This window comes from Ischnura elegans, chromosome 13 (assembly GCF_921293095.1).
Source record: "Ischnura elegans chromosome 13, ioIscEleg1.1, whole genome shotgun sequence".
Taxonomy (NCBI): domain Eukaryota; kingdom Metazoa; phylum Arthropoda; class Insecta; order Odonata; family Coenagrionidae; genus Ischnura; species Ischnura elegans.
Window position 1 is genome coordinate 10,542,853 of NC_060258.1, and position 14,491 is coordinate 10,557,343.

The 14,491-nt window shown below is 37.3% G+C and overlaps 1 protein-coding gene and 2 long non-coding RNA genes across 3 annotated transcripts in view; all 3 read left to right on the forward strand.

Annotated features, from left to right (window-relative positions):
* The first annotated feature begins 523 nt into the window (after positions 1–523).
* Positions 524–723, forward strand: LOC124170454. Its single transcript, XR_006867468.1, has 2 exons — positions 524–562; positions 646–723. It is a non-coding gene; the product is annotated as an uncharacterized LOC124170454 (long non-coding RNA).
* A 1,825-nt stretch (positions 724–2,548) lies between these two features.
* On the forward strand, positions 2,549–3,146 carry LOC124170195. Its single transcript, XR_006867351.1, has 2 exons — positions 2,549–2,692; positions 3,005–3,146. It is a non-coding gene; the product is annotated as an uncharacterized LOC124170195 (long non-coding RNA).
* A 9,481-nt stretch (positions 3,147–12,627) lies between these two features.
* Positions 12,628–14,491, forward strand: part of LOC124170015 — a 43,432-nt gene continuing 41,568 nt past the window's right edge. The window contains exon 1 of the mRNA XM_046548699.1: positions 12,628–13,009. Coding sequence (XP_046404655.1) covers positions 12,875–13,009 — 135 coding nt within the window. The 5' untranslated portion in view covers positions 12,628–12,874. The remainder of the gene's footprint in view (positions 13,010–14,491) is intronic.

Here is a 14,491-nt window from a genome sequence, read left to right on the forward strand (position 1 = left end):
AAAATGACCACATACAATTTATAATCTGATATTATTGTGATGAGCATTGCTTTTCGCAGGCATTACCTGTCCTTCCTATGCAAACTATTTCCAAGGTTGTTCCTATTATTTCTGCCATTTTTTCAGGTTGAACTATGATGAGCTAGTCAGGTGAAGCAGCAACAAAATAAAAATGTACTCATGAAAGCATTTGCACTGTGGAATGACTGCTGGATAAATTAAGGAAGCAAGTGACAGTCTTATGAGGAATACTGCCTAAGTCTTGGAAGCTGTTTCATAAGTACACAGGTGTAAGTAGATGTTTCTTTCCATTGTCCTCCCTTGCAATCGCAAAATATTGTTATAAATTTATAACATATTACCAAGGTTGTTTTTATCATTATTGTCATCCTTCTAGGTTGAATGGTCTATGGTCAGTTGAAGCGTGTACATATTACTCATGAGAGCTGGTAAAATCATTGGAATTGTAGAATTTTGCTGGATAATTTAAGGACAATGTGACAGTTTCCTGGGGGAACATTATTGAAAGAAGTCATAGATGCTGTTCCACAACCATAAAGGTGTAAGTAGATGTATTTTTTCATCCAGTCCTTCCCTTGCTACATATTTCCATGGTTGTTCTTTTAATTCTAATAATTCTTCTAGGTTGATATATGGTCCATGGTCAGGTGAAGTGTGAACATGTTACTTATGAGAGCTGGTAAAATCATTTGAATTGTAGAATGGAGATAGAGAAATTAAGGAAGCAAGTGAGAGTCTTATGGGGAACATTGTCGGAAAAGTTTATGAAGCTGTCTCATAACCACACATATGTAAGTAGGTGCATTTTTTCATCTTGTGTTCCGTTGCAACATATTCCCAATGGTGTTCATATCATTATTATCATTCTTCTAGGTTGAATTATGATCTATGGTCAGTTGAGGCATTCATGAGTGATGGTGAAATCAGTTGAATTATGGAATGATGGCTGGAGAATTTAAGGAAGAAGTTGGTTGCCTCATGAGGATTATTTATTTAAAAAATGGTAAGTCATGTAAGAGAATTAGAACTTGTTTCAATAATGTTAATGTGCACATTTTTCCCACCCTTTTATAGGCTACAAAATATTTTTGTAGGATTAGTTTGGGAACTGGGTAGTATTTAGTAATGGCATGAACTAGCTTGTGTTATTTGAGAATATGATACCTTATATATTGCTATGAACAGCCTTTCATATAGCTGGCAAATGCTGAATGACATGTTAACTTTATTCTCATGTTTGGTTAATATGTGAGATTTTACAACCTGTGAAGGTTATGTAGCATGTAGGTATTGTTTCAAATAGTCTTTGTAATTCTATTTCAGGTGTACAAGGATTTTATTTGGATCTTACATCAGGGAGAATATCAGTTTATTTTAAGACCCAGATAGCACAACCATTTGTATACAAATGGTAAATCTTCTGTAACCTTACAAATTGTACCGATTTTTGTAATACAACTGTATTACAGTTGTATTCAAACGTCTTGTATACAGATGATTTGTAATACAGTTGTAATACAAAGGCAAAATACAAGGGAATTTGTAATACGATTGTAATAGAGGACATTTGACACTGTATTACAATTGTAATACGATTGTAATAGAGGACATTTGACACTGTATTACAATTGTAATACAAATGTATTACCACAAATGTGCTGTCTGGGGAAGTTTATGACTTTAAGTATGGAATTGCTGGCATTAGGTATACTTTTATAATGGTTTTTATATGTTGTGTTTTCTAGCAGCCTGGTGCAATGGTTATTGATGAACTAGGTACTTGAAGAACAGTTATTCTTATTCCAGGATGATAATATACATATTATAACTATCCCTCTTAATGATCAGTGCACACTCATATGACTTTTGTGAATATAGATACAGTTTTGTGATTAACTTAACCGTGGAGATTGTAGTTAATTATAATATAAGAATGTGATTATGATGAGCCTGGATGATTTATTTCTCTCTCCATCAATGCAACATTATTAGTATAGTTTGACTGCATATTGAGATGCACCATATCTTTCCTTTCGGGGTAATCTCCTGCATTTAGCTCGGTATTAATCATTTCGTTTCATTTAATACCCATTATGTCTGTACCCCACCCTGTATCTATAGTGCATTTCAACCCATAATATATCCATTAAAATTAACACATGAGCGCGGTATTCTACTGGATTTGTAAAACTACTTCCTACAATTTAACAGGCTTTATGCTTTAGTTATTTACATCCATGATTGTCTTGTCATTGTTAATTGTCTGAGTCTAATTGCTCAATTTGGAATGCATTTGCTCCGTGCAGCATTTGATGACTTAAAATCAGTGATTGAGTTTGGAATCCATCCTATTCTAATTAATGTTCTGATGTATATTCATTTATTGCAGTTATTTGTAAAATCTTTAATGTACCTAAAGGCTCACCTGAGTGCACACTGACATCACTGTGTCAGATTATTTGCCGTGATTCTTGGAATATTTGCATGCGGATTATTCTAGTATTACATTCATTATTGGGATTGGCAAAATTTACAATTTCTAACTAATTATTTTTATTATTCTTTTTTTTCTTATTTTTTTCTTCCAGGCGGAAGTAGCTGTGTTATATGGTCAATAAGAGGGGGAAATGTTACTGATTTATTAATTATTTGCCCAGTTTTCCCCTTTTGGGTAATTTCTTTTTAAATTTTGGGTTGCAGAGAACAACAGGGAACTTCTTCATTATTGGCATTAATGGGCTTGAGTTACTTGAGAACATGATAGAATACTTGTTGCTATGATCAGGATTTCATGTATCAGGCTAATGTAATGTTAAATGACATTTTGACTTTATTCTTAAATTTGATTAATATCTGAGACATAACTTCTTTCTGAAAATAGGAAATGTCTTTTTCATGTGGGAGTGTTAGAACTTATTTCAAGAATGATTATGTGCTTAGTTTTCCCACCCTTTTTTGAGCTAAATATTTTTATTCTTTCTAGGTTGAGTTTGGGAACTGGAAAATACATTCTAATGGCATGAACTGGTATATGCTATTAGAGTATATGAGGCCTTATGCATTGCTGTGAACTTGTCATTTTGCAGGCATATGGTAATGGTGAATGGCATTTCAACTTTATTTTACATATTTGGATAATGTGTGAGACTACTGCAATCTGCAATCCTTGGAAATTATGTAATATGTACTGTTTCCGATAGTCTTTTTAATTGTATTTCAGGTTTGCAAGGATTTTATTAGGATCTTACATCAGGAGGAATATCAGTATATTTAGAAGTTGATGATTTTAAGTATGGAATTGATGTTTAGTACAATCCATTTATTTGAAGATATTATTCTATTAACTACAAACACAATTACATAGTTCTGATTTTTTCGGGATCATGGTATAAGTGTTGTTGGGTATTCTATACACTGACCTATAATGATAACTTGGATGAACAGAACTTTTTCCTTTTGAATGTTGATTTCCCATGAACATACTTGTGCTTCTCAAAATGAATGGACATTTTTAACTCTTCGGTTTACTTTGTCTCATGGTATTTATATGTTATGTTTTCTAGCAGCCTGGTGCAGTGGATAGTCATGAACTATTTGAAAAACTGTTCTTCTTAATCCGGGACAGGATACTATGCATTAAGTGGCAGGCTGGATTTGTAATCCTGAGGGTGATACCTGTTGTGTGGATTACTGCTACATTTGCCAGCATTAGCAAAATCATCATTCCTTAAAGTCTAGACATTATGGCAGTGCACCTTTAAATGGATGTTTTAAAAGCCTTAAATTATGTGCATCTGTTTTGAAATTAGTTTGATCAAATTGTACTACTATTTCAACAAAATTATATTTTATTTATTCTGGAAAAATATTCTATTGCCCATGACTTTCCGTTTTAATGATCAAACATTACTTTATATGACTGTAATTGTAAATAGTTATGTGATTTACTGAACTGTGGAGATTGTAGTGAATTTTATTATAATATATGGATGTGATTACGATGTGCCAGCTTTTTTTATTTCCATCCAGCAATTCATCTCAATAAGTATTTTAATTGTTAATGGTCTGGGTGTAATTTGGAATGCATTTGCTCTGTGCTGAATTAAATGCAGTTGCAGTCGGATTATTTGTCATGATTCTTAGAAAATTGGCAAGCAGATGGTTCTAGTATTACATACATGATTTGGAGTAGCAATGTTAACAAATTCACAACCATCTTAGATCAGTCATGCTATCGCTTGGTTTGGGCATTTTTCGAGAGTCGAACCAAGATCCTCAGACTAAAATACCGCCCGTATTATCAGGTATGCTGTAATTTCCTATAACCTTGGGAGATTTCATGAATCTAACTTCATAAATGAAGGAATGAAACATGGTGCCTTGTACCTATTCACCCGGATCGCTGAAGACAATTTTTGTTGTGTGGGTTGGGGATTTTTTCAGAGTTGAACCGAGATCTTCAGGGTCAAAAACCGCCCTTATTATCTAGTATAATGTAATTAACTATGACCGTGGAAAATTCCATGCACCGGACTTCCTAATTAAGGAAGTGAGACATGGTTCCTTGTACCTATACACACGGAGCGCTGTAGAACGAATGTTTTTTTCGCTTGGCTTGTAAATTTTTCCAGAGTCGAACCGAGGTCGTCAGACTAAAAACCGCCCGTATTATCAAGTATACTATAATTTCCTATGACCTTGGGAGATTTCATGAATCTAATTTCAAAAATAAAGGAATAAAACATGGTTTCTTGTACCTATGCACCCGGAGCGCTGAAGTAAGAAAATTTTTGTCGCGTGGGTTGACAATTTTTCTAGAGTCGAACCGAGGTCTTCAGTGTCAAAAACTACCCGTGTTCGCAAGTATATTATAATTATCTATGACCATGGAAAATGTCATGTACCAGACTTCCTAAATAAGGAAGTGAGACATGGTGCCTTACAACCCATGCATCCAGAGCGCTGCAGTGCGAAATTTATTTTTCCCGTGAGTTGATAATTTTTCTAGAGTCGAACCGAGGTCTTCAGTGTCAAAAACTACCCGTGTTCGCAAGTATATTATAATTATATATGACCATGGAAAATGTCATGTACCAGACTTCCAAAATAAGGAAGTAAGACATGGTGCCTTACAACCCATGCATCCAGAGCGCTGCAGTGCGAAATTTATTTTTCCCGTGAGTTGACAATTTTTCTAGAGTCGAACCGTGGACCATAGACTCAAAATACAGACGTATCATAAATTTCCATTTTATTAACTATTTATAAAAAAAATTTCATTTCCCTGCATCGATTACGTTGTGAGAAAACCGTGTTTCCTTTTACCTATGTCTCCCATTTAAATGCACGTAAAATTTGAATTCCCGCCGCGCTTGAGAATCAAGATGGCGGATTACATTGGTCCAGGGTGCGGTCCGTTGAACGCTACCAATGCTTCGGAGCGCCACCAAGCGGTCCGTTATTCGCTACGGAGCGCTACAGGTTAGGCTGTGACGTCACGGCAAACGTCATACACCCGTTTCCCGCCTCGCTCCGGACCAGCTCCAGACGCTCCCCTGAAAACTTGGGTCAGCGGAGGAGCGAGTCAATTTTTGGCGGAAATTCGAAGGGAATGCACTGAGGCAATGGAGAGTTTACTCACGTTGCAGATGATGGACGCTGAATGTGGACGCCTTTCTCCTATATAAGTGACTACGAAGTAACGGAGTAGACGCACTTAGTAAATAGATGTAAATTTAATTGTGATTTAAATAAATATATAGCAAGAACTAAATATCGACAAACATTCTCGTATCTCCCCCAAAATGAACTCAAATGTATTTGGAAGCAGCCTTTACATACAAAAGGCAACAAAAATTATTAAAAGGGGCATGTAATATAAAGAAAGGATTGTAAGAACATATATCGACAAATTTACTCATGCCATAAATTAAAATCTGAAGAAAAATAGGATATACATGAAATAGATTAATGTTTTTTAATAGTCGTTAACCATTATAAGTTAATATGTTTCAACTGGGAAAACGGTAGAGTACCTACTTTTTCCTTTACTAGGGTAATGAGTTTCATTGAGAAGGATAGGCGAGGGTTGGTGTGAGAAATACAGTCCAAAGTTTCTTCCTTTACTATGTGGAGCCTCGATATTGAAAAATAAAATTCATTTTAATGATATTCAAACATATTTATTAATATTCAATGATCATAGTCACCTGAATTCGCAATTAAAACCACATCTTCGATTTCATAATCCCAGTTTGCCCACCCTCGTTCATTTCCGCCATCTTGACTTCGCTCCTGACCGGTCCGAAAAGAAATTCTCGTAGCGAACGTAGCGCCTATGGACCGGTGCTCCGGAGCACTTCCGTCTGTAGCGTCTGGTAGCGAAAGTAGCATTCATTGGACCGCACCCCAAGTGCGTGACACGACCTGGCTTTTACCGACCTTGATGGGTATAAATTTACAGTGCTGCACTCTGGTGGCCAATTCTCCCTCATCGGCGCCAATTTCAAAATGGCTGACACCCACAGCGACATAGACACCACTACCTTTATATTCAAAACGTCTGGTTGCGACGTTTTACCAGATATGGACCACCGTGGCTTCAAAATAACTACAAAGTTATTTATGATCTCGATCCGTTGAAATAAAAACTATCCAATGGTTTTAAGCCACTGGCTCTACCCCAAATGGCCTTGTCTAGGCAATAATAGTAGACAACAGCAATGAATTATGCATCTCCTTAACAGACGTCTAAAATATGCCACTACTATTCTAAAATAACTTGGGATAAAAACACAAGACATTAAATGCATACGAATAGATGGAAAGATGAAGCACCTGTTAGGAATACCAGTAATGTCACCAATGAAGTCTAAGGGAAAAAATGGTGGCAGGAATGAAAATAGTGATACATAACCTATTCCATGGACAAATAGGAACCAAGACTAGGAGACTGCCTACAAGAGTATATTCAGTCGAAAGTACACACCCCTGCCATGATGAATGTTGGAGGAAAATGAAATAATCAATTATAATCGGCAATAAGTGTTTATTGAAAAAAAAAACAATTGAAGTCACCATCAGAGTAAGTTTTTACAATAGGTCCAACACAAATCTAATTACATCAATAAGAACATAGCATAGCAATTACTATTAACAGGAGTGAAATCGTTCCAACCACGGGTTGGCCAAAGCAAAGGAAAATATTTTACAGCACAAATAAAAATTAATGAAGAGATATATGGTCCAAAAATAGCAATAGGGTTGTTCAAGCCTATCAGAACGGTCTAAAAAAACGAATGTATATCACTTCTGATGTAATTTCATTTTGATTGGGATGAATGACAGATGCGTTGAAAAAGTAATGATGGAATTATTAGCAATCAAAATTCGAATAATTTTAAACGCCGCCAAAAACGGTCGGCCATCTTGAAATAGAGGTGATGACGACACAAGCCTGTACGGCTGGCCTGTACCCTCGATCGCTCGATGCCAAGCTGAGTACTCTGCATGCCGACTGGACATTTGCCAAGGTAATTCCTTATTTTGAAATGGCCTATGTTGTGCATGAAGCTTCCGGATGGATCAAGGCGACATGAAATCCATTCTTCAAGTTAGGCAGGCAATGTATGTAGCGTTGACAGGAATTGAAAGTTTTGTATTGCTGCATTTGCTAGGAAACTACGTGCAGTGAACTTTCATTGTGCTTCTAGTGCAAGTGAACACAATTTGTGCCCTTAATGTACCCCTAAGTGAATGATTGCATATAGACGATGAAGTAAAGAGTGAAGTGAGTTGTGAATGTAACTGCTTCGACGAAATTATTTATTTCTTCCATGCCAGTTCAATCAACCCTATACATTTCGATCTAAGGTATCTAACTATTGCCTAGGGGATATGTTTCATATTTGATCTAGTTGTGCTTTAGGGATACATCGAACGCATATTAATTTCCAATCGTTTGTTCGCTTCTAAGTTCCGTTTGATTTTATTATCTATTAATTTTGAGCATTCACGAGTGTTTACATTTCACGAATTTCGTTGCGCTGTTGTTTGTTTTTGTTTTGATCATATTTTGGTTACGGTAAGAGTACGGGTAAGAGTAATAGTGAAATTCGAAGTTTTTTGATGTTACAATAACCGGTTTAGCAATTTGTTTCAGCCTATTCATTTCATTGTCCTCGAAATGTCAATGTGAAATAACGTAAACTGATTCTAAGTCGTTAGTGATGAGTGAGAAGTGAGGTGTGGAGAATCTTTCGAACTTCAAGGAGTGCAAATTCTTTTAGCGTGTGCATAGTGATTGGAAAACCGATTATCATGTTTTATTAGTGTTTTATATTTATTGTGAGTCAAGTTTTTCATTGAATCAGTTGATTCGGAATATATTCGAATAATTCGTATCAAAAAGACAACTCGTGAAATGTGTACGTTGTAGTGCTATTTATGATATGATGAGCAATAAATATGTAAAAGTAAGGGTAATTTTGCTTATTATTACTCTTATTAAAGGATAAATTTGAATTTTCTTTAAACACTGATCTGGCGGCAGGCGCTGGAGATCTTGAAAAAAAGTGGAATAACCCTGCTGAGCCACTTAAACAACACTGCAGTAGGGCATCTACAGGCTTGTGACGTCACACATCAATTCAAGATGGAAGTAGGGCTTTTTGGCGTTACGCTAAATTTGTCACTGTTTAAAGCCTTCTCTAAACTTGTACAATTAAGAAAATAGCATAATATTATTGTCATTGCTCCTTCTGAAGCACGATCTTTCGATTTCTTAAATAAAAAAAATATGGTGAACAACCCTATTAACATGACCAAGTGAAATCTAACATACCAGGGGGTGGCCCAAGCAAATGAAAATATGAACCAGCACAAATAATTATTAACCAATACATGTGTTGAGCAAGCATAGCAATTAGCATGACCAAGTGAAATCTAACATACCAGGGGGTAGCCCAAGCAAATGAAAATATTAACCAGCACAAATAATTATTAACCAATACACGTGTTGAGCAAGCATAGCAATTAACATGACCAAGTGAAATCTAACATACCAGGGGGTGGCCCAAGCAAATGAAAATATGAACCAGCACAAATAATTATTAACCAATACATGTGTTGAGCAAGCATAGCAATTAACATGACCAAGTGAAATCTAACCTAACAGGGGGTAGCCCGAGCAAATGAAAATATTAACCAGCACAAATAAATATTAACCAATACATGTGTTGATCAAGCATAGCAATTAACATGACCAAGTGAAATCTAACATACAAGGGGGTGGCCCAAGCAAATGAAAATATTAACCAGCACAAATAAATATTAACCAATACATGTGTTGAGCAAGCATAGCAATTAACATGACCAAGTGAAATCTAACATACAAGGGAGTGGCCCAAGCAAATGAAAATATTAACCAATACATGTGTGGAGCAAGCATAGCAATTAACATGACCAAGTGAAATCTAATCTAACAGGGGGTAGCCCAAGCAAATGAAAATATTAACCAGCACAAATAATTATTAACCAATACATGTGTTGAACAAGCATAGCAATTAAAAGGACCATGTGAAATCTAACCTACCAGGAGTGCCCAAGCAAATGAAAATATTAACCAATACTTGTGTGGAGCAAGCAAAGCAATTAACTTGACCAAGTAAAATCTAACCTACAAGGGGGTTGGCCCAATCAAATGAAAATATGAACCAGCACAAATAAATATTAACCAATACATGTGTAGAGCAAGCATAGCATATAACATGACCAAGTGAAATCTAACCTACCAGGGGGTTGGCCCGAGCAAATGAAAATATTAACCAGCACAAATAAATATTAACCAATACATGTGTGGAGCAGACATAGAAATTTAAAGAAACTACATAAAATCGTATACACCAATGGTTGGTCCAAGCAAATGAAAATATTTAACAACATGAATAATACTTAACCATTAAAACCATTGACCAAAAATAAACCCCAACAATAACCAATACGCACCATTTAACATATCTGCCTGTTCAAAAATTTCACTGCCCAGAAAATCCTGGTCCTCACATATACCTCTTTGAACAAATTCGCAGAGGAAGAACATGGCAGACTTAATGTAGGACCATTCTGGTCCAGGACTTTCCTGATGTACCTTCCAATAAAGTTCTCATGTATGCACTCGTTGAAAATGGATTGGAAAATCTTTTCCCAACACATAATCACGTGAAGGACATTTGACTGAGGCAGCACTAGATGACCATAATCACCACCCAGCTCCTTGTGAGCTTTCAAGTGGGCAAAAATTTGATGAATGTCTACTTGTTGCATCTCACTCTCATCTACTAAACTCTCCTTGCACTGTTGACATTTGTGCCTCTTCAGAAACAGGCGGCAAACATAGCCCGCAACATAATATATCACATTCATTTCGTCCACTTCCATTTCCGGACATACATTTAGGTCTTTAAATCCTACATCTACCTCACCATGGGAATCAGCGGCCCTAATCCTAGAACTATTTTTTAAAACAAACTCACTATACTTAACCAAAAACCGTTCTACATCTAACTCACAGTTTGAGTTGCGGGACAGTTTGGAGAGTGCAGTAAGCATCAACTGCTTATACCCTCTCCCAAACTGCACCACTGTCGGGTGGCTGTTGCATCCATGTTGCTGACGGACCACAGCAAACATGTTTTCCAAGGCATCTTGGTTCAGCACCCGTGTCCTTAATTTCCCGATACCATAACTTACCCTCAGTTCTTCTTGCAACAGCAATAAGCACTTAATGCTGATGCGCCACCCATTCAAGCAGGCCGGCTGCCGCCTGCAGTCCACGAAAAAGCTGTTGGTGAACTTCACCAAAGCTTCTTCAAGGAAAGCAGCATGAGGACTTCCCTCCATCATAGCAAACCGATACTTGTATGGGTGGCGCCTCAACTGTGTGCTATTAAATGTATCAAATAGCTTGTCCATAAAGATAAAGAAGTTACCAGTATGGATGGCATCATTCGGTAGCTTGTTTAAGGCAACAAAAGCACAAATTGCAACATACACACTATGACTAAACACCTGAGAAGCCAGCTTGACTTTCATTTTTTTGAAAGCCCTGACATCCGCGTGGAACTTTGTGATTTTGGGTATCATTGTCAACTTGAGTGGATCAGTCAGCTCAAACAAGTTTCTAGCTTACGTACCAGTTATCTCAAATGTCTTACCATGGGAGAAGGAGGAATCCTCCCCTCCTTCTTCCATGGTGCTGTAGTTGGGCCGGTACGACGTATACCACCTAAAATCCAAACTCGTCGTACCGGTTAAAATACCTTCTTGGCCCGTGGTATAATACTTGCTCAGCTGTTTGAATTTTTGGTGAGTAACGCCGGTACCGCCTAAATTTTTGTTCCAACTACAGCACTGGAGGTAAGACCATGGAAGAAGGAGGGGAGGATTCCTCCTTCTCCCATGGTAAGACATTTGAGATAACTGGTACGTTAACATATGTGTGCCTCTATGAGCAACCGAATTGGTACTTAACCCAGTAGCGGATAACGAAAAAACTCTAGGGTGGCGCAAAAGAGTTACCTTTACTTCTATCGTAATTAAAAGTAATCATGTCACACGCAAAAAGATTGTTTTAATTTAAGTGATTATGTAAGACAAGACAATGCCATCTTATGATATAAAATTGTGGTTCTGCAATGTCTGGCAATACGGGCGGCCCCACAAGGGGGGGGGGGGCGCCCCCATCTGCCACTGACTTATCCAAGTACTCTTCCATGTGATCGTAGAAGATCGATAGACCGTCCACAGCGATAGACGGAATCGGTGTTCTCCGCGCCGTGTTAGCACAGAGTAGAAACCTAACGGAATTCCGTTAGGTTTCTATTCTGTGGTGTTAGTTAATTACAAGAAAATTTCAAGGTTCTTGGATAAATTTCTACTTCTTTAAATTCATCACGTGCACTGACCATCAAGCCAATAGCTTAGAGTAAATCGAGTAGCTAATCTTCTTCCATGTCTAATCTTCTTGGATAATATATAATCTTGAGGATAATAGCAATAATAGGCACTACACTTAACTCTGAGGCGAGTAGCAGATGCATATAGGCCTAATTCCATCTCATTTAAGGCTGATTTCTGTTGCCACTTCGGTCGCATTTATCCAGTTTTCAAAACTGTCAGCGGCGTAGAGATGCAGTGAGTCCTCTGGATGGAAGTTCTCTACAGTACTCTCTCGTAGGGTCCTCAACTTTGTAGTGTATTATTGTCCATCCAGAGGACTCTGTGCAGTGCGTTACACCCTTGCGTTACACTTTTTTCCAATATTTTGCAGAGTATTGTTTGTTATTGCGATTGATATCATTGAAAAGTTATGAATCTGATCACACTATAATGTTTACAATTTTTTAATTTAAACCTGTAATATTACTTCATTTCCCCGTGTAATTTGGATCCATTCAAGGCCATGATCCATTTGTCCGTCAGCGATACTAATGGCAAATTTCGTAAACCGTAAACTTTAGATGCGCGGAGGAAAATACTGATAAACGAGGATCCTCTATGTATACATTATAATCTTCGTGCTGATTGGCGCCTCAGATGGCGCTTTCCCGCCTTTGTTCTCCAAAAAGCGTAATTTCGTAGTTCTTCTGTTTCATTCTGTTTCCAAACGTGAGTATTTTGTGGGTGTTGTTGTCAAGGTTGTCAAGTGAAAGGGACCAAAAGGCTTGAAAAGAAAGTGGTCGTGCATTGGTAAAGTTCGCATGTTTTCTAAGCTGTGTTCAGTTATGACCTAGGGAATGTCCTTCGTGTTTTTCTTACCCCCTTCTTAATGTCCTGAACTGCGGAAGTTATTACAATGTACGATACATATAGTGATCCGTTGTGTCGATTGTGCCTTGCCAATGATGGGCATATGGTGTATGTTTTTGACCCCAAGGGTTACAACGGATATCGTGTGTGGGAAATCATTTGGGAACTTCTCCAACTCGAGGTAAGGATATAATACGTCTTATGGCTTAGTGGTTAGTCTTGTGTCGGTGGAGGTATCTATTTTCTGCTCCCTAAGTTTGTTTATACGCGTCATGTCATTCATGGTTTGATTTTATTGTAGATGAGTTCAGTGGAGAGGGTTTTCACATCTATGATTCATTTGATCAACATTTTATCTTACTCGAAGGCTAGGCAAGAAGTTAATTATGTAGTGCCATTACTGGCGTTTGATGAGCAATCTAACGAAGGTTTGTTCTGGCTAACAGGTGCGTGCCGTTTATTGAATTTTGGTCGGTTAAGCATTCTCATTTTCCAAAATCTATGCTGGGAATTCGTAGAAGTATACATAATTGAGAGAATATGCAGTGTGCATTGGTGAGAGAAACTTATATAAAATCTGCAATGGTTTACCTTGATTTTGATTGTGTTTTAAGTAAATACACGACTGCCAAAGGCACTGAAGAGTGAATATATTTCAGTCCGGGTGTATTAATGTATAATTTGCCCGCCGGAGCAGCCAAAGGTTTTCGTCTGAATTGTCGCATTAGCGGAAGTAACATAAAGCATACATTATCTTATTCAACTTCCGGCTGCCGGAAATGTTATTTTTCTTTTCAAACTTATCAACTGTGTTGGTTTAGGGCGCGAAATAACGAACTTTACTGCCAGCCCTGGCTACTGGCGATTATCGGAATGTACTACAGTTATGTTGCCAATGCGACATGAGTGCTTTCGGAACGGTCAACAGCAGTCGACCAGGGGATTATCCTGGGGGTGTTTTGAACTAAAAATTGAAATTAAATAAATTAGAAAACTCATACAGGGTGTCCCATTTATCTTGACCACCCGTAATAACTTTTTGTCCAGATGCAAATTCAAAAATGTGTCAAGCAAATGTTCATTAGCCGTCAGGGGGACATTAATCAGCATGATTGCCTTCCTTGTAGCTTTGTTATTTACAAAGATATGAAAGCGATATGTCTTTTTTAAATTGCACCTTATATTTTTTATTTGGCAATTCATTTCCTCTCCTAAATACATATTCAAAAATGTTGCACAGTGGACCATTAACATGAACGCAACGTTATGAAAACATAAAAAACGCGTCCACTGACTGTGGACGACTTTCTCATGACTGGCATGCATTTTACTATGTTTTCATTTGTTCACTGTCAACGTCAGCAAGTGGAGTAGTTCCAATAACCGCGTACCTGCACTAAGCGCTAGAGTGTCAGTCATTTTTCATAGCACTGTGTTTATGTTAATGGTCCACTGTGCTACAATTTTGAATAAGTCTTTAGTAGAGGAAATGAATTGCCGCATAAAAATATAGATTGCCATTTGAAAAAGACATACCGCTGTTCATGTCTTCATAAATAACATAGTTTATAAGGAAGGCAATCATGCTGATTAATGTCCCCCTGACAGCTAATGAGCATTTGCTTGACACATTATTGAATTTGCCTCTGGACAAAAAGATTTT